This window comes from Pogoniulus pusillus, chromosome 10 (genome assembly GCF_015220805.1).
Source record: "Pogoniulus pusillus isolate bPogPus1 chromosome 10, bPogPus1.pri, whole genome shotgun sequence".
Lineage (NCBI taxonomy): Eukaryota > Metazoa > Chordata > Aves > Piciformes > Lybiidae > Pogoniulus > Pogoniulus pusillus.
Window position 1 is genome coordinate 33,088,296 of NC_087273.1, and position 19,918 is coordinate 33,108,213.

At 47.9% G+C, this 19,918-nt stretch overlaps 1 protein-coding gene across 2 annotated transcripts in view; it reads left to right on the forward strand.

Moving 5' to 3' along the window:
- The window catches only part of ARHGAP28 (Rho GTPase activating protein 28), a 109,203-nt gene that overhangs the window by 61,757 nt on the left and 27,528 nt on the right, over positions 1-19,918 (forward strand). For both annotated transcript variants that reach the window (XM_064150175.1, XM_064150176.1), the window contains exons 3-5: positions 3,526-3,743; positions 12,294-12,381; positions 14,460-14,617. In XM_064150175.1, coding sequence (XP_064006245.1) covers positions 3,526-3,743; positions 12,294-12,381; positions 14,460-14,617 — 464 coding nt within the window. The remainder of the gene's footprint in view (positions 1-3,525; positions 3,744-12,293; positions 12,382-14,459; positions 14,618-19,918) is intronic.

Genomic DNA, 19,918 nt, shown 5'->3' on the forward strand with positions numbered 1-19,918 from the left:
TAGAATGATAGAGTCACAGTCATAGAATCATTGAATATGCTGGCTTGAAGTGACCTCTAGAAGTCATCTACTCCACTCCTTCCCTGCTGCAGTAAGCAGGGACATCCCTGACTAGATCAGGTTGTTCAGGACCTCATCAAGGCTGACCTTGAATATCTCTAGGAATAGGGCCTCAACCACATCCCTGGGCAACCTGTTCCAGTGTTCCACTAGCCTCATAGTAAAGAATTTCTTCCTGATGCAACTCTAAAATTGTCCTTCTCTAGTTTAAAGCTATTGCCCCTTGTCCTAGTGCTCTTTAGCTTGGAGATGACAGAAATAGAATCATAGAATTGCTTCAGATGGGAAAACCCTCTAAGATCATTGAGTCCAACCATCAACCCAAGACCCCCATGGCCATTAAGCCATGTTCTGATGTGCTGTGTCCACATGTTTCTTGAACACTTCCAGGGATGTGACTCCCCCATCTCCCTGGGCAGCCTGTTCCAATGAGGTGTGAAACTCTTGATGTCTCCTTCGTGCAAATGTCAACACAAACTGAGTGTCCCTGACTTGTCCAGGTGGTCAGGATAATGTCAGGTATATGTGAGTGTGGGGGAGGGAGAAATCAATTGATGGGAGATGATGTTTTCCAAAATTAATATTGTTTATTAATTTTGCTATTTAGAACTCTTTCCCCCCCCCCCTAATTTTAATAATATTTCAGTTCTTACATGGTTATGGAAACATTCTATGGCTAATATCTACATCTAATATAACCAGCAAAATATATAAACATTAATTGAACTGGAAGAGGCTATTCCCATGGTCAAACTCTGCTTGTGGCCAATACATCATTTGCCCAGTAGCTGGGCTCAAGCTCTTTCTGCTCTATGGCAGAAGGCAATGGAGAGTTACAAAGAGGCATTTAAGCATTTACTCACAGGTTATGATTACCCACTCGTGGGGGCTTAGTCACAGTCCAGACAGTGCCCAAATGCTCCCAGGGGACTCTGTCTTGTTGGACATTGAGGCTTGAATCTTCCCAGCTTCTGGGGACAGGATGCAGACAATCTCTGACCTTATCTCCTGGCTTCTTCTGGACCATCTGTGTATATGCCCAGGGATTCTAGGCAGGACCTTCAGGTGCAGAGGCAGATGTGTGCAGCCTCAGCACGATGTCAGCTGGCCACACAGGCCGATCACCTGCAGGCATCCAGGGTCTGCTCCTGGTAACTGGCGGCAGTGGAGTTTGGCAGGCAGCACTAAGGCAGTGTGCAATAGCAGCAGGGCTGGGCACAGCAGAGAGAGCAGGCAGAGAGCAGGGAAGCAAAAGCAGGTTGTTCACCTGCCTATCTCCTTTTGTCAATGTGCCCCTTGGACACAAGCACAGCCACTCAGGGTGGCAGTTAGCCAAACCTTGCCATGTTAGGCAAAGCCACAGGCTCACTTTGCCCTAACGTGGGAACAGCACAGGCCCTGCACTAGGCAGGCACAAGCTAAGTGTGTGCACCTTACACCACAGGGCCCTGGGCAGGCCAGACTCAGTGGCTCCAGGTTCTCCTGTGTCCATTTTCCATGCTTGCCCCTCTGGTGGAACAGTAAAGCATGCCTAGGCAAGGCAGGACATGTCCAAGCCTATTTTGGGTCTATCAGGCCTACCACAACAGTGAGTTAGAATCATAGAATTGTCAGGGCTGGAAGGGACCTTGAGGATCATCAAGTTCCAACCCCTCTGCCTCACACTAGATCAGGTTGCTCCAAGTCCCATCCAGGCTGGCTTTAAAAACTTCCATTTATTAAGCTGGTTAAGTTAGTAAGACAAAGCAACACAGGAGCCTATTTCCCATGTTCTCAGTAGCTTTTCTGCCTATTTCCTCACCACTGAGCTAACTCTTCACCGCAGTGCAAACTCTACAGCAGTGCCATGTTACCCTTTGTCTGATTACACCTCATTACCTAGAATTGATTTTCTTTTTCCCTCTCTGTCCTGAATGAAAAATGAGACTGGAAGATACAATGCAACACCTCTCCACACTTCATTTACCTTCACACTGTTGTTCTAAACACATATCTATTGCGTGCACCCCAACACAACCAGGCACTGCTTGTCCTAGTTATTGACTTCAGGAATATACTCAGTCTGAGATTATCAACGTTGGGACAAGTGAGTTCTATTAAGTCTCTAACAGGCTTGCTGAAGATCAAAGCACTGGAAATCAATGTGGAAGTCCTCAGGGCTAAATAAACACAAATATTCACCATCTTTTTTGAGGTGCTTATAAGAGGAAGTGCTACAGAACAGCAGCCAGGACTCACTGGTAGCGACAAAACCAGAATCCCAGCGTGGTGAGGGTTGGAAGGGAACTGTGGAGATCATCTAGTCTGACCATGCTGCTAAGGTAGAGTCAGCCACATCAGGTTGCCCAGCATTGTAACATACAGGTGGGTTTGGCATCTCTCCAAAGAAGAAGACTCCACAACTTCTCTGGGCAGTCTGCTCCAGGGCTCCAGCACCCTCACAGCAAAGAAGTTTCTCCTCATGTTCAGAGGAAACCTCTTGGATTCCAGTTTGTGCCAGTTGCCCCTTGTCCTATCAGTGAGTACCACTGAAAAGAGTCTGGTCCCATCTTCTTGACCTCCACCCTTTAGCTCTTGATGAGGTCACATCAAAGAGGATCTTCTCTAGGCTCAACAGCCCCAGGTCTCTCAGCCTACAGAGATGCTCCATTCACCCTAGCATCTTTGTGGCCCCTGCTGGACTCTCACTGGTAGTTCCTTGTCTCTCTTGAACTAGGGAGCCCCAAAATAGACACAATACATCAGATAGGGCCTCACTTGGAGGCGCCGTCCCTGGAGGTGTTCAAGAAAAGACAGGATGATGCACTTAGTGCCATGGTCTAGTTGACTGGATCATCTGCACAACTTTAGACTGTGTCCCCTTGTTCTGTTGTTGGTTGCCTGGCAGAACAGACCAACCCCCACCTGGCTACAACCTCCCTTCAGGTAGTTGTAGACAGCAATAAGGTCACCCCTGAGCCTCCTCTTTGGCAGGCTGCACACCCCCAGCACCTCAACATCTCTCTTGAATTGAGGAGCCCAGAATTGTGTTCAAAACAGAGTATTGGACTAGGTGAACACCATGATTCCCTCAGCATGGCATCTTCACCAGGTGGCTGATGACTGACCAGCTGTCAGTGTGCCACCTCAAACCTCCTATATAACACAGTATAAATGGTAACCAATGGGATTTATGCTCTGTCATGGAGGGTTAGCATTTTGTGTCCTTGCTGCGCCAGTCTGGTTACTCCAGTGCCTTCTCCACACTGGTATGTTGATGCACACCTTGGAAACACCTCTTCTGCCAGTCTTCTGTGCAGACACTGCCAAACTGAAAGTTGACAAAATCAAATTAGCTTGCACTTGTGGCCTGAGAAAGCCTGGGAGTGCAGTCTGCTCAAGGCACAGGTTAAGGCACCAGTCTGCTGTGCCACCTCCACTCTCCCAGCCTCACCAGACCTTCTAACATATCCTCTCCCTCTGCAGAAGGGGAGCTGGAGGCGGAATGGCTGCAAGATGTGGGGTTATCGACGTTGATCTCGGGAGCTGAAGAGGAGGATGGCCAAGCCCTGCTGTCCACTCTGACCAGAACTCAAGCTGCTGCCGTGCAGAAGAGGTACAACACCTACACTCAGACCCTGAGGAAGAAGAACAAGCACACGGTCCGGGACGTGCGCGACATCTTCGGCCCCGGCGACTCTTCGGTAAGTTGCTAATGCTTTTCTGCTTCACCTCGATGCCTTCTGCAGGTAGCTCATCAAAGCCTCTGCTAGGCAGGAGCTCTGTTCTGCTCACAGCGTACAGACAAACAGCAGCAGTTCCTGAGACTAAGTCCAGACTTTCAATGCTGCATGACTACATGCTGAGAGGGAGAGAAGAAGCCAAATAAAACAGAGGGTAGAATCATGAAACTGTAAAATCATGGAATCACAGAATGGTTTAGGTTCAAGGAACCTTTAAAGAGCATTCAGATCAGCTCTCCTGTATAGAGCAGGTGGTGCCTGGGGACATGGTTTAGCGGTAGTGAAACCATGAAGTCATGGGATTGTGAGCTGTAGGCAAGCAGTTGGACATGATCATAGAATCAGCACGGTTGGAAGAGACCTTCAAGATCATCTAGGCCAGCCTAGCACCCAGCCCTAGCCAGTCAACTAGACCATGGCACTAAGTGCCTCAGCCAGGCTTTTCCTGAACACCTCCAGGGACAGTGACTCCACCACCTCCCTGGGCAGCCCATTCCAATGCCAATCACTCTCTCTGCCAACAACTTCCTCCTAACATCCAGCCTAGACCTCCCCCAGCACAACTTGAGACTGTGTCCCCTTGTGGTTGCCTGGCAGAAGAGACCAACCCCCAGCTGACTACAGCCTCCCTTCAGGTAGTTGTAGGCAGCAATGAGGTCACCCCTGAGCCTCCTCTTCTGCAGGCTGCACACCCCCAGCTCCCTCAGCCTCTCCTCACAGGGTTTGTGTTCCAGGCCCCTCACCAGCTTTGTTGCCCTTCTCTGGACATGTTCCAGCACCTCAACATCTCTCTTGAATTGAGGACCCCAGAACTGGACACAGCACTCAAGGTGTGGCCTGACCAGTGCTGCGTACAGGGGCAGAATGACCTCCCTGCTCCTGCTGGCCACATTGTTCCTGATCCAGGCCAGGATGCTATTGGCTCTCTTGGCCACCTGGGCACACTGCTGGTTCATCTTCAGCTACTATCTACCAGTACTCCCAGGTCCCTTTCCTCCTGGCTGCTCTCCAGCCACTCTGTCCCCAGCCTGTAGTGCTGCTTGGGGTTGTTGTGGCCAAAGTGCAGAACCCTGCACTTGGCCTTGTTAAATCTCATCCCATTGGCCTCTGCCCACCCATCCAGCCTGTCCAGGTCCCTCTCCAGGGCTCTCCTACCTTCCAGCAGATCCACACCTGCTCCTAGCTTGGTGTCATCTGCAAACTTACTGATGTTGGACTCAATCCCCTCGTCCAGATCATCTGTATAGATGTTGAAGATCTTCAACTAGCTCAGGTTTCTCAGAGCCCCAGGCAACCCAACCTGGAATAGTTCTAGGAATGGGACATCTACCACCTCTCAGGGCAACCTGGGACAGGGTCTCACCATCCTCACTGTGATAAATTTCTTCATTGTCTCTGGTGTAAATCTCCCTCTTGTAGTTCAAACTCATTACCCCTTGTCCTGTCAGAACAGGCCTCCCTAAAAAAATCTGCCCCCATCATTCTTATAGGCCTCCTTTAAGTACTGAAAGGTCACAAGAAGGTCTCTCTGGAGCCTTTTCCAGGCTGAACAACCCTAAAATAGGTGCAGGTTTGCAACTAGCCTGTAAGGTGATCTTGGATCTCTTGGCAGCCCTCCTGCAATCTCCACTCAGGACAAACATTTACTCCTTTGTTTTGGTTTGTTTTGTTTTTAAATTGGTGAATTCCTCTTGGTAGCTCTTCAGATTTTTTTTTTACTGGCTTCTGGGGACATTTGCTATTTACTCAGCAGCCTCAATGGTGAAGTAAAAGTCTAATGAAGCAAATGGGGCAATTAAACGTTTGCCAGCACAATTGCAACTGGTGCACTGGCAGTTATTTTTAACTTCCATAGTAAATGAAAACCTATTAACTGTTCATTTGCTTCATGGCTTCAGAAATGAGTCACAGAGGGTTGGAAGAGACCTCTGCAGATCGTCTAGTTCAGTCCTCTTGCTAAAGCAGGGTTGCACAGGATCAAAATGTCCAGGTAGTTTGGAATCTCTCCAGAGAAGGAGACTCCACAGCCTCTTTGGGCAGCCTGCCCCAGGGCTCCAGCACCCTCAAAGTAAGGGGATATCTCCTTAAAGTCAAGTGACACCTCCTGGGTTCCAGTTTGTGCCTGTTTCCCCATGTCCTGTCACTGGGCACCACTGAAGTGAGTCTTGTCCTATGCTCATGACCTCTAGACTTTAGCTGTTGAAGAGCATTGAGAAGATCTTCTCTCATGCTGCTCTTCTCCGGGCTCAACAGCCCAGGGATCTCAACCTTTCCTCCTCAGAGGTGCTCCAGTCCCCTCAGCATCCTTGTAACCTCCACTGAACTCTCTCCAGTGGTTCCCTGTCTTTGTTCTATCCCAGGGAGCAAATGAGCAGAGCCTGACCCCCCCATCCTGGTTAGCCCTCAGATATTTATAAGCATTTAGTAAATCTCCTCTAAGTCTTCTCTTTTCCAGACTAAAAAGTCCCAGGTCCCTCAGCCTCTCCTCATAAGACATGCCCTTACTTACCAGCTGTCCATCATGAAACTCTGAGAGCCTAAATAAGCAATTAAGGCTTCTAACTCTTCTCCCTCTGCCCTGCAGGGTGCTTACTTAAAGGTTAAAGGCAAACACAGCTGCAGAGCACTCTCCCTCCAATGCACTGCAATCAGATTTTCTTCCTCCATGATCTCAAGGTTCTGAACACCCTTTTGGCGTTCTCATCTCTCTTCTCTCTACTGCTTCTTATGGGATTGGTCCTGATGATCAGGGATAAACACGCTGGGGCGGGGGGGTGGGGGAGGTTATGCATCCCCTCACGCTTTACTGGGCAAGGAAGGACAAATCCTCTCTAAAAGCTGTTTGAAATCATGTGGAGGAGTTTTTGCTTTCCCATCCTGCTTTGGAGGTAGGAAGGGGAGAAGTAAACACATTGTAAATAGCAAACCAGCCTTAATTGCCTCACATCACTTCATAATCCTCCCCATTAGGAGGATGGATTTACACCTTCTTCCTGGCAAACTAAGCTCTGAGGGAGCCTGGAGGGATGGGTCACAGGATGGATTACTCTCTTCTGTGGCTAATGAGCAGAGAAAAGGTGATTAGCTCACTAGGGTCACCTGAGATGAGGCTTAGGAGACCACTGATGAGGCATTAATAGCTGTCATCAGGGGTTGGGGAAGAGAGGTTTGCCCTGTTTCTTCTCTCTGTTAGGAAAACACCTCTATGGTAGGTGTTTTGCTCTTGCTGCCTGGTGGCCAGCGTCTGTGTTGTGGCTCAACACACAGCAAAAAGGTGCTTGTGGCTCAACACACAGCAAAAAGGTGCTTGTGGCTCAACACACAGCAAAAGGGTGCTTTCCTCTCATCGTGCCTTCAGGAGCAGGGGTGGACCCTCACCAGCCCAAATGTACTGAAAGAAAAGAGACCACAGCTCCTTTGGTTGGTTGATGTGGTTTATTTTTCTGTTGCCCATGCTGGAGAGGTGTCACAGGCTCACAGGGTGTCGGGTTGGAAGGGACCCAAAGAGATCATAGAGTCCAACCCCCCTGCCAGAGCAGGACCATACAATCTAGCCCAGGTCACACAGGAACACATCCAGACAGGCCTTGAAAGGCTCCAGAGAAGGAGACCCCACAACCTCTCTGGGCAGCCTGTGCCAGTGCTCTGTAACCCTTACAGTAAAGAAGTTCCCCCTTGTGTTGAGCTGGAACCTCCTGTGCTCCTTGTCCTATCCCAGGGAGCAGTGAGCAGAGCCTGTCCCCCCTCTCCTGATCCCCAGCCCTCAGGTAATTAGAAACATTGATTAAATCCCCTCAGTCTTCTCTTCTCCAGACTAAGCAGCCCCAGGTCCCTCAGCCTCTTATCAGGCAGTGCCCCATTCCCCTCGTCATCCTCATAGCCCTCTGCTGGACCCTTTCCAGCTGGTGACAAAATGTAGTCCTTGAGGTACCTTATCCCTCTGAGGATGGATGTCTTGGTGGAGTAGCTTGCTCACCTGAGTTGCTCCTGCTCTTCTTTAGAGGGGTTCACACCCAGCAGCCATGCTACCAAGCTTGAAATTCAGAGTCATAGAATTCCACGTGTTGGAAGTGACCTCTAGAGATCATCTGTTCTAACACCCCTGCAGTGAGCTGTCAACTACTGCTGCTGAGAGCCCCAGCAAGCCTGATCTTGAATGTCTCCAGGAATGGGACTTCTAGCCAGGACAACTTGTTGCAGCATTTCACCACCCTCATAGTAAAGCACTTCTTTGTAATGTGGTTTATTAACCCCAGTGGCTTGATTTGCCTTGCTGCTGGTGCCCCACTGCTTCTATCAGAAGCTATCAGCTCAAAGCCTAGGAAGATCAACAGCAGAAGCCAGCAGAGTTGGGGGGGGGAAGCATTGATTTTGTTCTTGGAGGGAGAGACTAGCTTGTGTAGCTCCTTAACAGCCCAGCCCTGAACAGCTAAAACCCCTTGAAGAGTTTTTGCTTGAGCAATCCATGAGAAAATGATGCTCTAATGAAAAAAGAATCAGCAACTAATCCAGAGCTATCTGGAGAGACATTGGTGATGACAGAGCTTGGAAAGATGACTACATGCAAAGCATGGACAACTTGGATCCTGACCAGAGCTCTAAGGCTCAGAATCTGGTCTCTTTGGTGTTCCAATAGTGTGCACATCTTCCCCAGTAAGGCTATTAAAGAGCTCTTTACCTCATCTCCATCCTTTCCTTGGGCTTCTGGCTTCCTCTTCCCATTGGAAATTCCTGTGTACACTGGGCTCATTTCTCAGATAATGAGAGGTGTCCAACGACTCACATGCAGTCAGAAATCAAGGATGTGAGAAGTTTTCCTTGCCCTGGAGCCACAGCCAGATGAACAAAACTGTCCTCACTTAACTAAGGACCCAATCCGATTCTTGGCCTTCCACCTCCATTGAGGTATGAGCTTCTGAAGTGTCTGCATCTCCTTTTACACTCAGTGGATTATTTCACTACATTCTTAAATACATTCACTCAGTGAAAATTCTGTCACTGGGGCTTTAAAATTCAGGCACTGCAAAAGGTTTTATTCCCATTTTCCCATTAATTTCTATCACATTATCCAAAGACAGAAACAAACAACAAAAGAGTGTTGTTGGTCCTGCTGTAGATTTTCAGGAGGTGTTTGGCTTATTTACACACTCTCACTGTGGAGGCTGGGAAATGAGAGGCAAAATATGACATTTTTAACTACCCTTGGTGGGTGTCATGGTTCATGAGTGTGTCCAGAGAAGGGAGATGAAGCTAGTGAGAGGTCTGGAGCACAGCTCCAGGCTGAGGGAGCTGGGGGTGTGCAAGCTGGAGAAGAAGAGGCTCAGGGGTGACCTCATTGCTGTCTACAACTCCCTGAAGGGAGGCTGTAGCCAGGTGGGGGTTGGTCTCTTCTGCCAGGCAACCAGCAACAGAACAAGGGGACACAGTCTCAAGTTGTGCTGGGGAAGGTCTAGGCTGGATGTTAGGAGGAAGTTGTTGGCAGAGAGAGTGATTGGCATTGGAATGGGCTGCCCAGGGAGGTGGTGGAGTCACTGTCCCTGGAGGTGTTCAAGAAAAGCCTGGCTGAGGCACTTAGTGCCATGGTCTAGTTGACTGGCTAGGGCTGGGTGCTAGGTTGGCCTGGATGATCTTGGAGGTCTCTTCCAACCTGCTTGATTCTCTGATTCTATCCCCTCCACACCCCTAATCCCAGCTGAAATGTTAAACTGTTGCTTGATACCCTAGACCCCTTTGTGTAAATGTGGTGAGATTTTATCAGAAAAGCAATCTCCAGTTCTGAAAATAAAATCAATAAAACAAACAAACAAAAAGGTCCTTACAGCCTCCTGGCCAAAGAAGTCCATGGGACTCAAACCTTGTTTGCTCCAGAGTTCACAGGCTACTGAGTGAATTCTCTGAGGAGAGGTTTTATTCGCGTCCCATTGGTCTCTGTCACCCACATAGCTCGGAGGATAAGACTGAGTAAAACAACTGCAACATTATTTCAGGCTCCCAACTGGAAGAGCAGCCTTGTCTTCCAAATAGCTGACATATTTCAGCAGCCTGAATGCCCCTCCTGTGGATGCTCCTCAAGTGGGGAGGACAAAATTGCTGCCCTGAGGCAGGGCTGCTTGTTGACAAACAGTCGATTTAGCAATTAAAAGAGCAATTTCAAGTGTAATTCACAGAGCAATTTGAAGAGTGGCTATAGAGGGCTGGAGGGGCCCTCAGCTGAAGGCTTCAGTGGGAAGATGGGGGCTGCTCCTTGAGTTCAGGGCAGGGTGAGGTTGCAGGTTTGGGAAAGGGAGTCTGCAAAGGCTCCCACCGGGATGCAAAGCAATGAAGGTAACTAAAAGCAAGAGTGGTTTGAGCACTGTGGTTGTTTCCACTGAATGCTCTGCAGAGCAGTTTTTGCAGTAATGGTATTTTTTTTAATGAATGTATTTATTTTGAACTCAAGAACATGTAGATAGGATCACAGAGTGGTTTGGGAGTCATCTAGTCTAACCCTCCCTGCACTCAGCAGGGATGTCTGCAACTAGAGCAGGTTGCTCAGAGCCCCAAACAACTTGACCTGGAATGGTTCCAGGGTTGGGGCTTCTACTGCTTCCCTGGGCAACCTTGAGAGTATCTCACCTCCTTCAGTGTTAAAAATGTCTTCCTTCTCTTTAGTCTGGATATGCCTCTTCTAGTTTAAACCCATCACCCTTGTCCTGTTCACAACAGGCCTTGTTCAAAAGTCTGTGCCCAGGTTTCTGGTAGACCCCTTTTAAGAGCTGAAAGGCCACCCAGAGCCTTCTCTTCTTCAGGCTTAACAACCCCAACTCTCTCAGCCTGTCCTTACAGCAGAGGAGGGTTCCAACTCTCACATCACTTAGTCCAAACCCCCTGCAGTCACCAGGGATGTCTTCAATTGAAGCAAGATGCTTAGAGCCCTGTTCTGCCTGACTGACAGAATCCTGGAATGGTTTAGGTTGGAAGGGACCTCAAAGCTCAGCCAGTTCCAGCCCTCTGCCATAGGCAGGGACACCTCCCACTAGAACAGGTTGCTCAAGGCCTCATCCAACCTGGCCCTGAACACCTCCAGGGAAGGAGCAGCCACAACCTCCCTGGGCAATCTGTGCCAGTGTCTCACCACCCTCACTGCAAAGAACTTCTTCCTAACATCCAGTTTCAGTCTCCCTTCTGCCAGCTTAAACCCATTGCTCCTCATCCTGCCATTACAAGGCCTTGTAAGTAGTCCCTCCTCAGCCCTCCTGTAGGCCCCATCAAATACTGGAAGGCTACTACAAGGTCTCCTCCAGGCTGCAGAGCCCCAACTCTTGTAGCCTGTCCTCATAACAGAGCTGCTGCAGCCCTCAGAACATCTTTGTGGCCCTCCTCTGGACTCACTCCAACAGCTCAATGTCCTTCTTGTGTTGGGGGTTCCAGGACTTGGAATGTTTCCAGGGATGTGGCATCTACCACCTCTCTGGGCAATCTGGGCCAGCATCTCACCAAACTCAGCCTAAAAATAATCCTTCCTTGAATGAGCTGCTGCTGTCTTGTGTGCCCAGGAAATCTCATAACTGGCTTTAGCAGTCCCCCAACTGCAGGGAGCAAGGGCAAAACTGCCAGCTCAGAGAAGTGACAGTGCTTGAAAGCCACCCTCTTGGCTCCAAGCCCTTTCTCTGCTGTGCCATGCACACTCCCCCCATTTCCACACAGTGCAGAATGGTTTCTGGAGCAGAAAAATATCAATCAGACTATAGGAAAGGTCTTTTTATTGGCCCTAAAACTGGATTTGCAGGTCAGTGTCAGCAGACAACCTACATCCAACCATTAATAATTTGCTGGTGCCCAAATCCCCAAGGGCAGCCAACAGCCTGATTTCTCACAGGGAATATTTTTGATGGGATATTGACCATGTGTCTGAGAGTCACAGAAGCACAGAATTAACCAGGTTGGAAAAGACCTCTAGGATCATCAAGTCCAACCTATCACCTAAGCCTTCTAATTAACTATACCGTGGCACTAAGTGCCTCATCCAGCCTCCTTTTAAACACCTCCAGGGATGGTGACTCCACTGCCTCCCCGGGCAGCCCATTCCAATGCCAATCACTCTTTCCTTGAAGAATGTCTTCTTAACGTCCAGCCTAAACCTGCCCTGGTGGAGTTTGAAACTGTGTCCTCTTGTTATGTCCTTCAAAAAGATGTGTGGGCCAAAAAGGGTTAAAAGCACAGGATGAGTTGTAATTTGAGGAGGACCTTTTGCTTTGCACAGTGATGATTTAGCTAATTGCACTTCTTACACAGGACAGAACTTATTAGTTACAGCAGCATGAGTGGTCTCAACATGAGCTGCATCTGTATAGCCCAGGAAGGATGACTTCTCAGGTCAGGCTTGACTGTGAAAAAAGGGCTCTGAGGTATCAGAAGAGGTTGTTTAAGCTTGTAAGATGAGGATGAAGATGCTGTTGCTTGAACTGTAGCAGTTTATCTCCACAAACCTTTATCTGCTCTGCAGCCTGATTATTTTTCCTTGCCCACCAGCCAACGTTTGAGACTGTTCCAGTGTCACCAGTCCCTTCTAACGGTATCCAGCTCCCTGGGCAGAAGGCAGTTTGGAAATCAGTTAGCTGTGAGTATGCCAACACATAACCAATGTTCTCCTCCTTCGAGGAAAATGCTAGACAGAAAAATCCTTGTGTGGTTTGGAGCTTAGTCCCCTCTTTTGTGTTGCCTTTATCTCCTTATCGTCACTGCCTGTTTGTGGTCATGCAGGAATCAAAGTTTCCCGTTCAAGACCAGTGCCCCTTGGGACATCAGTGTGTAAAAAGTACTGATGGTTGCAAGTTTGGGAATGTAAAAATGGATTCTGAACAATAAGGAGCAGAATCTGCCCAAAATATGTCAGAAATGTATTTTTGGTCTTGCAAATCATGACAAGAAAGATTCATTTTCCCCTTTTTCCACGTTGCCTTTATTTCCTTGTTGTCATTGCCAGTTCATGGTCATGCAGGAACCAAAGTTTCCCGTTCAAGACCAGTGCCCCTTGGGACATCAGTGTGTAAAAAGTACTGATGGTTGCAAGTTTGGGAATGTAAAAATGGATTCTGAACAATAAGGAGCAGAATCTGCCCAAAATACGTCAGAAATGTATTTTTGGTCTTGCAAATCATGACAAAAAAGATTCATTTTTCCTTCTTCTCCAGTACTGCAGTAACCATAGCATTAGAAATGAATGGTTTTTGCTGGTTCTGCTCCATTATTCTGATCTACTAATGGTGTTATTTTGGACATCCCTGAAAGGCTTTGCCCTGACAGTGATTGGCAGAGCGTCTGGATAGCAGTCAGCAGCCTTCCATGGGATTGTCCATCCGTAATTGGAAAGATCTTTCCACCACCATTGCTAAGAGCTTAACTAATTAATTCCCAAGCTTCCAGACTAGTCCCTTAGTTTACCTCTGCATACAGTCCCATGTATTTTCCTTGGTTGTAAAAGCTGCTCTGCTGCTAGCTCATCTCTGCAAGCAGTTGAACAGATGGAGAACCAAACCAGCCCATGGACACTCTGTGGCCCCGGGTCCAAGGGTAGAAAGAGAGATGGGAAACATCTTAACCAGCTTGGCCATTAGATAACATCTCAGGCCGCAGTTCAGAAGCCACTTGGCTTTTTCATACCAGACTTGGAAAAACAAAGGATGCTGCCAAAACATGTTTTAAGTCCTTGTATCTGTAAAGGCAATAACTCAAAAGTCCTGGGCCATGGACATGTTTGGAAGACACAGAATGCTTTCTGAGTCAACCACAGAGTTCCATTACTTTCAAATGCCCTTGGGTGATGTTAGTCAACTCTTCTGGGGACTGAAATTTCACTTCTTCTCCACTGAAAATAATGAATCTCCAATGAACATTATGGTTCTGCTCCAATTGTGTCAGCATAGGAGCTGGGCCTGAAGGGAAACCTTAAAGCTGTGCCTGAGATGTGAGAGATCAGTCATGAAAGCTGGAACTCGTGGGTGTTATCGCACTTTGGGCTCCATGACAACGGAGTGTTTCTGAGCTGGATTGTGTTGACTGCAAACATTTTCTTCTTGGCATCCACTAATTTCAGGAGGTGGTTAGATTTTAGAGCAGCTTGCAACGTCCACCAAAGGTTCCAGCAGATTGAGTGCTTTTCAAACCGGGATAGTGAGCGTTGTGCCCTGGTTTGGTGCTGCACACCTAAGCTAACAACTCTGAGAAACTCATCTATGCCAGCACATGGAAATACAGGCACAGTGCCCTCTGATTTTCAAGAAGTCAGCTGCAACCTGCAAAACTGTGCCCACAGCACTTCTCTGTCAGGAACTCTGAACTTGTCCAGCAGGGAAATGCCACCAGAGTTTGCTGGCCTGGGTAGCCAAGGATGTGTTCTAATAAAAACCCCCTTGGTGATTCCCTGATAAGCAGGAAATTGCAGCTTGCCTGATTTTCCCATGAAAAGCAGCAATTTCAATCAACTAAAACTGAAAGTTGGGGTTGTATTTTGGAGGGCTGACTTCCTGCAGACAAAACCAGGAACACGCAGTGGTTTGCACTGAAATTCCTCTTTGAAGCACTTCCCTTATGACTTGCTCAAGACTTTTGTCAGCTCGGTTGAGGGTTTGTTCTGATGTCTCTGTGTTAAATGCAAGCATGCCTCCAGCCATCACATCTAATTTCCCTTGTTTTCAGCTAATAGCTGTCTAGACTGTGGATTAGATAAGGGCAGCCCATCCGTAACAGAAGAACTCTCCTATGAGGTCTCCTTCTCAGAATCCATTTCGGTCCTTCCAAAAACTCAAGAATGGCCCAAAAACCAGAGGTTCAAAAAGGAAGACTCTGCTTTGCCTGTAAGTTCCTTCTCCACATCTTTCCTCAGTTGTTTTCTTTAACACATTTCCTGCTTTACATCTCCAGCACCTTGGACTCTGGTAAGGTACTTTATCTACACTGAGACCTCCTAGTGTGCCTGCTTACCACTTGTGCACCAAAGCTGCTCTCTCTCTCCAAGCCTCTTTTCAACATAGAATCATAGAAGCACAGAATCGTTTTGATAGGAAGAGACTTTGAAGATCAGCCAGCACTGCCAGGTCACAGCTAAACCATGTCCCTCATCGACATAGCTTTTCAGTCCCTCCAGGGCTGGTGACTCCATTACTGCCTTGGGCAGCCTGTTTCAGGGTTTGACAACCCTTTTGAGGAAGTCACTTTCCCTAACATCCCACCTAAATCTCCTCCAGTGCAACTTAAGGTAATTTCCTCTTGTCCTATCACTTGTTCCTTGGGAGAAGAGATCAACTATGAGGAGAGGCTGAGGGACCAGAGGCTTTTTAATCTGGAGATGAGAAGACTGAGAGGGGATCTAGTAAATGCTTATAAATATCTGAGGGCTGGGGGTCAGGAGTTGGGGCACAGGCTCTGCTCTCTTGCTCCCTGGGATAGGACAAGGAGCAATGGATGTAAGCTGCAGCACAGGAGGTTCCACCTCAGCTCAAGGGGCAACTTCTTTATTGTAAAGGTCACAGAACACTGGAACAGGCTCCCCAGAAAGGTTGTGCAGTCCACTTCTCTGGAGACTTTCAAGGCCCATCTGGATGTGTTCCTCTATGACCTGAGCTGAAGTGTATGGTCCCGCAGAGCGGGTTGGACTCGATGATCTCTTTGGGTCCCTTCCAACTCCTGACATCCTGTGATCCTGTGAACTCCTACCTCACTCCTGTTGTAGAGAGCAAGAAGGTCTCTCCTCAGCCTTCTTTTCTGCAGGCTGAACAACCACTGTTCCCTCAGATGCTCCTCACAAGACCTGTTCTCCAGAATCACAGAATGTTAGGGGTTGGAAGGGACCTCAAAAGCTCATCCAGTCCAACTCCCCTTCCAGAGCAGGATCACCTAGACCAGATCACACAGGAATGCATCCAGGCATGTTTTGAATATCTCCAGAGAGGGAATTTCATTAATTGAGCTTCATTGCCCTTCTCTGGACCTGCTCCAGCACCTGTGATTCTGTAATCTGCATGCAGGACACCATTTGGAAAAGCACAGGAGAAATTACAGAATCATAGACTGGTTTGGTGTGGAAGAGACCTTTAAAGCTCATCTGGTCCAACTCCCTGCAGTGAGAAGAGACATTTTCCACTAGACCAGGCTTGTCAGAATCCTATCCAACCTGATATGGAATGCTTCCAGGGATAAGGCATCCACTGCCTCTCATAATGTTTGGTTTTTTTCCCTCATAATGCCTCAGGTTGTAATGGGTCCCAGTAAAATACAAATCAAAACCACAAAGAAAAATGACCAACCAACCCCAAAAACCCAAACCACACAACAACCCCAGCACCTTTTGTTCTGTTAGAGTGACAGCTTTTGTTCTGTTAGACAGAGTGACCAGTCACCTATGTTCTGAAGGACTGCTCTCCCTCCTTCCCCAAAGTGAGCCAACAGGGAAAGAGTGAGGTCTACACAGCTTTACCTTGAGGGTTGGAACAAGCTGGCATAGAGGTCATGGAGCCTCTTCTCTGGAGAGTTTCCAAACTTACCTGGAGATTGTGATCCTGTGCAACCTGCTGTGGCTGGCCTGGCTTTAGCAGGGGTGGGTGGTGGACTAGATGATCTCCAGAGATCCCTTACAAGCCTCACTATGATGGGATTCTGTGATAAGCCATAAAATAGCACATCCTCTGCATATCCCTGAAGAGCCTAATCAACATCACATGCCATTTCCCCATCATCTGTGTGACTTCCTGGAAGATACCTCAGAATCCAGAGTCAGTAAGCACTTCTGGCTAACCTGAAGACAGCACAGCCTCCTTCAGGGCTGTATTTTGTGCCTCCACTCTTGGTAAGAAAAATCACTGGAAAATCATGACAAAAGATAGGAGAGGCTCAGCCCCAAGCCTCATACTGACACCACCTCACATTGTAGTGACCCTGGGAGTTGATTAGCCACCCTGGAATACCTCTGTAGTTATGTTTTTCAGATTGGCTTTGGAGCATTTGTCATTTTCTTTCTAGCCAAACATGCTTTTTCCTCTCAGAAAATCTATGTCTATCTTATTTCTTTTTCTTGTTAGTTTTTTTTTTGTCAAGGTGATTTATTGTGCTTTGACTTCTTTGGACATTTTGCATCATTAGTACCAAAATCTGTTCTTTAGTATCATAAGTGTCTTCAGAAGACTGTCCTCCTTGTAGCTGTTGTTACACTATTAAGTCTCAGCAGAAGTGGAAGTGTTGCATTTTAGGGAAGGAAGAATCTGGCTTGAATTAGTTATTCCATCCCCTGCAGGTTTTCCTTACAAGCTATCATGAATCTCCACTGAAAGATCACGTGTGATGTGATTTGGGAAGTCCTGACTGTGGGTGTATTAGAAGAGCTGTGGTTAGTAGGTTGAGAGAGGTTCTCCTTGCACTCTACTCTGCCCTGGTGTGACTGCATCTGGAGTACTCTGTCCAGTTCTGGGCCACTCAGTTCAAGAAGGACAGAGAAATGCTTGAGAGAGCCCAGCACAGAGCCACGAAGATGATGAAGGGAATGGAACATCTCTGTTATGAGGAGAAACAGAGGCAGCTGGGGCTGTGCTGCTTGGAGAAGAGGAGTCTGAGAGGTGACCTCCTTGATGTTCATAAAGATGTAAAGGTGAGTGCCAGGAGGCTGGAGCCAGGCTCTGCTGGGTGATGCCCAGTGACAGGACAAGGTGCAATGGGTGGCACTTGAGGAAGTTTCATATAAACATGAGGAGGAATTTCTTCACTGCGAGGGTGACAGAGCACTGGGACAGGCTGCCCAGGGGGGTTGTGGAGTCTCCCTCTCTGGAGATATTCCAAATCCACCTGGATGCTTTCCTGAGTGATCTGATCCAGGTGATCCTGCTCTGGCAGGGGGGTTGGACTGGATGAGTTTTCGAGGTCCCTTCCAGTTCCTGCCATTCTGTGATTCTAACCTACTTGAGCTAGATGATGTCCTTTTCCTCCTGACTTCTGAAATCTGCTGTGAGTTTAATTGTTTTCTGCTGTTGTTGTTGGCCTTTATTTTTCCCTCTAAATGTGCTTGAGTGGCTTCATCTAAAGATCAGTTAAGCCTCTTTAGTCCACATTTGTCTAAAATAGAGAGAGCTGGGCTGAAACTTCCAGAAGCAAAACATTAGTGAAGACTGGGTTTCCACTCAGCTCCCCAGAGGGAGGAGATGACTTGTAACACTATTTATTTATACCTCTGACTGACAATTACTGCTTTAAATGACAATTACATTAGAAGAAACCAACAACCCAGCACATGATACCCAAGAGCCATGGTTCTTTGAGAAGCAAGGTTTGCACCAGAACTTTCTGTTTGTGCCTAAAAATGATGTCTTGAACTGATGGATTATTTCTTCCTTTCAACATGTGCTCAAATGCTTCTGTCATGACAGAACATTCCTGGCTCTGGTCCATGACACAGCAGTTTTGTGTGTAGACATCTTCACATGCCCTCAAATTACCAAGTGTCATCCAGGTCAAGTGGACTGGAATAAATGATTTCTTAGCTGCTGGGAGTCCTGTTTCTAAGTCTGAGTGCTTCTTGAGAAAGTAAATTGTCAAGCTGGCATCACAGAATTATTCTGGATGGAAAAGACTCCTAAGATCATCAAGTCCAGATGTAGGTCATCGAGTCCAACCATCAGGACTAAGTGATTTTGCTCCTGGGCTTTCTTTCAGGTCTCTAGTTTGTTCTCTCCCAGGAGACCAAATAAGTGAACAGTAATATGTAATGCAGGTGTGGGTTCACACCTGATTAACCACAGAACCTGAATAACCATAGAATCACAGAATCAGAATGGTGGGGGTTGGAGGGGACCTTTGGAGATCATCTTAGTCCCACCCCCTTGCTAAAGCAGAATTACCTAGAGCAGGTTGCATAGAATCATTTAGGTGGCAAAACATCTTTGAAGTCATCAAGTCCACTCATTAACCCAGCGCTGCCAAGTCTACAACCCTATCCATGATGTCAAATGTTAGCTGCTTCAACAGCATTCAAAGATGCTCTGGGAGAAGCAGAGCAAACTCTTGGTGAATCTGGGCACAGGTTTGGGTAGGACATACCTCATTGGCCTCAATTAGAGTAGAGGCACTGAGGGAAATACTTCTGCTCCAGCACCACTCCCCAGTCCAGCTGCGAGGGAACATGGTGATAAAGCTCAGTTCTGAGTTTCCCAGAATCACAAAAGAGTGGGGGTTGAAGGGACCTCTGAAGATCATCTAGTCCTGCCCTCCCACTAGAGCAGGACCAAATTTCCCTGGAGGTGTTCAAGAAAAGCCTGGATGAGGCATTTAGTGCCACGGTCTAGATGACTGGATAGGGCTGGGTGCTAGGTTGGACTGGATGATCTTGGAGGTCTCTTCCAACCTGCTTGATTCTGTGATGCTGTTCTATGATTAAATAGAGTAAATCATCCAGGTGGGTTTTGAAAGCCTCCAGACACCAAGCCTCCACAACCTCTCTGAGCAGCCTGGTCCAGTGCTCTGTCACAGAATCACAGAATGTCAGGGGCTGGAAGGGACCTCAAAAGCTCATCCAGTCCAACTGCCCTTGCTAGAGCAGGATCACCTAGACCAGATCACACAGGAATGCATCCAGGCAGGTTTTGAGTATCTCCAGAGAGGGAGACTCCACAACCCCCCTGAGCAGCCTGTTCCAGTGCTCTGTCACCCTCACAGTGAAGAAATTCCTCCTCATGTTTCCATGGAACTTCCTATGCCTCAGCTTCCACCCATTGCCCCTTGTCCTGCCATCAGGCATCACCCAGCAGAGCCTGGCTCCAGCCTCCTGGCACTCACCTTTACATCTTTATGAACATCGAGGAGCTTACCTCTCAGCCTCCTCTTCTCCAAGCAGCACAGCCCCAGCTCCCTCTGTCTCTCCTCATAACAGAGATGCTAAATTCCCTTCATCACCTTTGTGTCTCTGGGCAGGACTCTCTCAAGCAGCTCCATGTCCTTCTTGAGCTGTCAGCCTCAAAGTGAAAAACACTTTCCTGTGTTTAGACAGAAGCTCCTGGGCTCCACTCCCCTAAACACACCACCAGACCAGTGGTTAGGGATGTAGCTCGGCAGTCTGGTGCTACCCATCTACCCTAACGTGACTTCCTAGCACCCGTGGGCATCTCTCCCACAGCAAA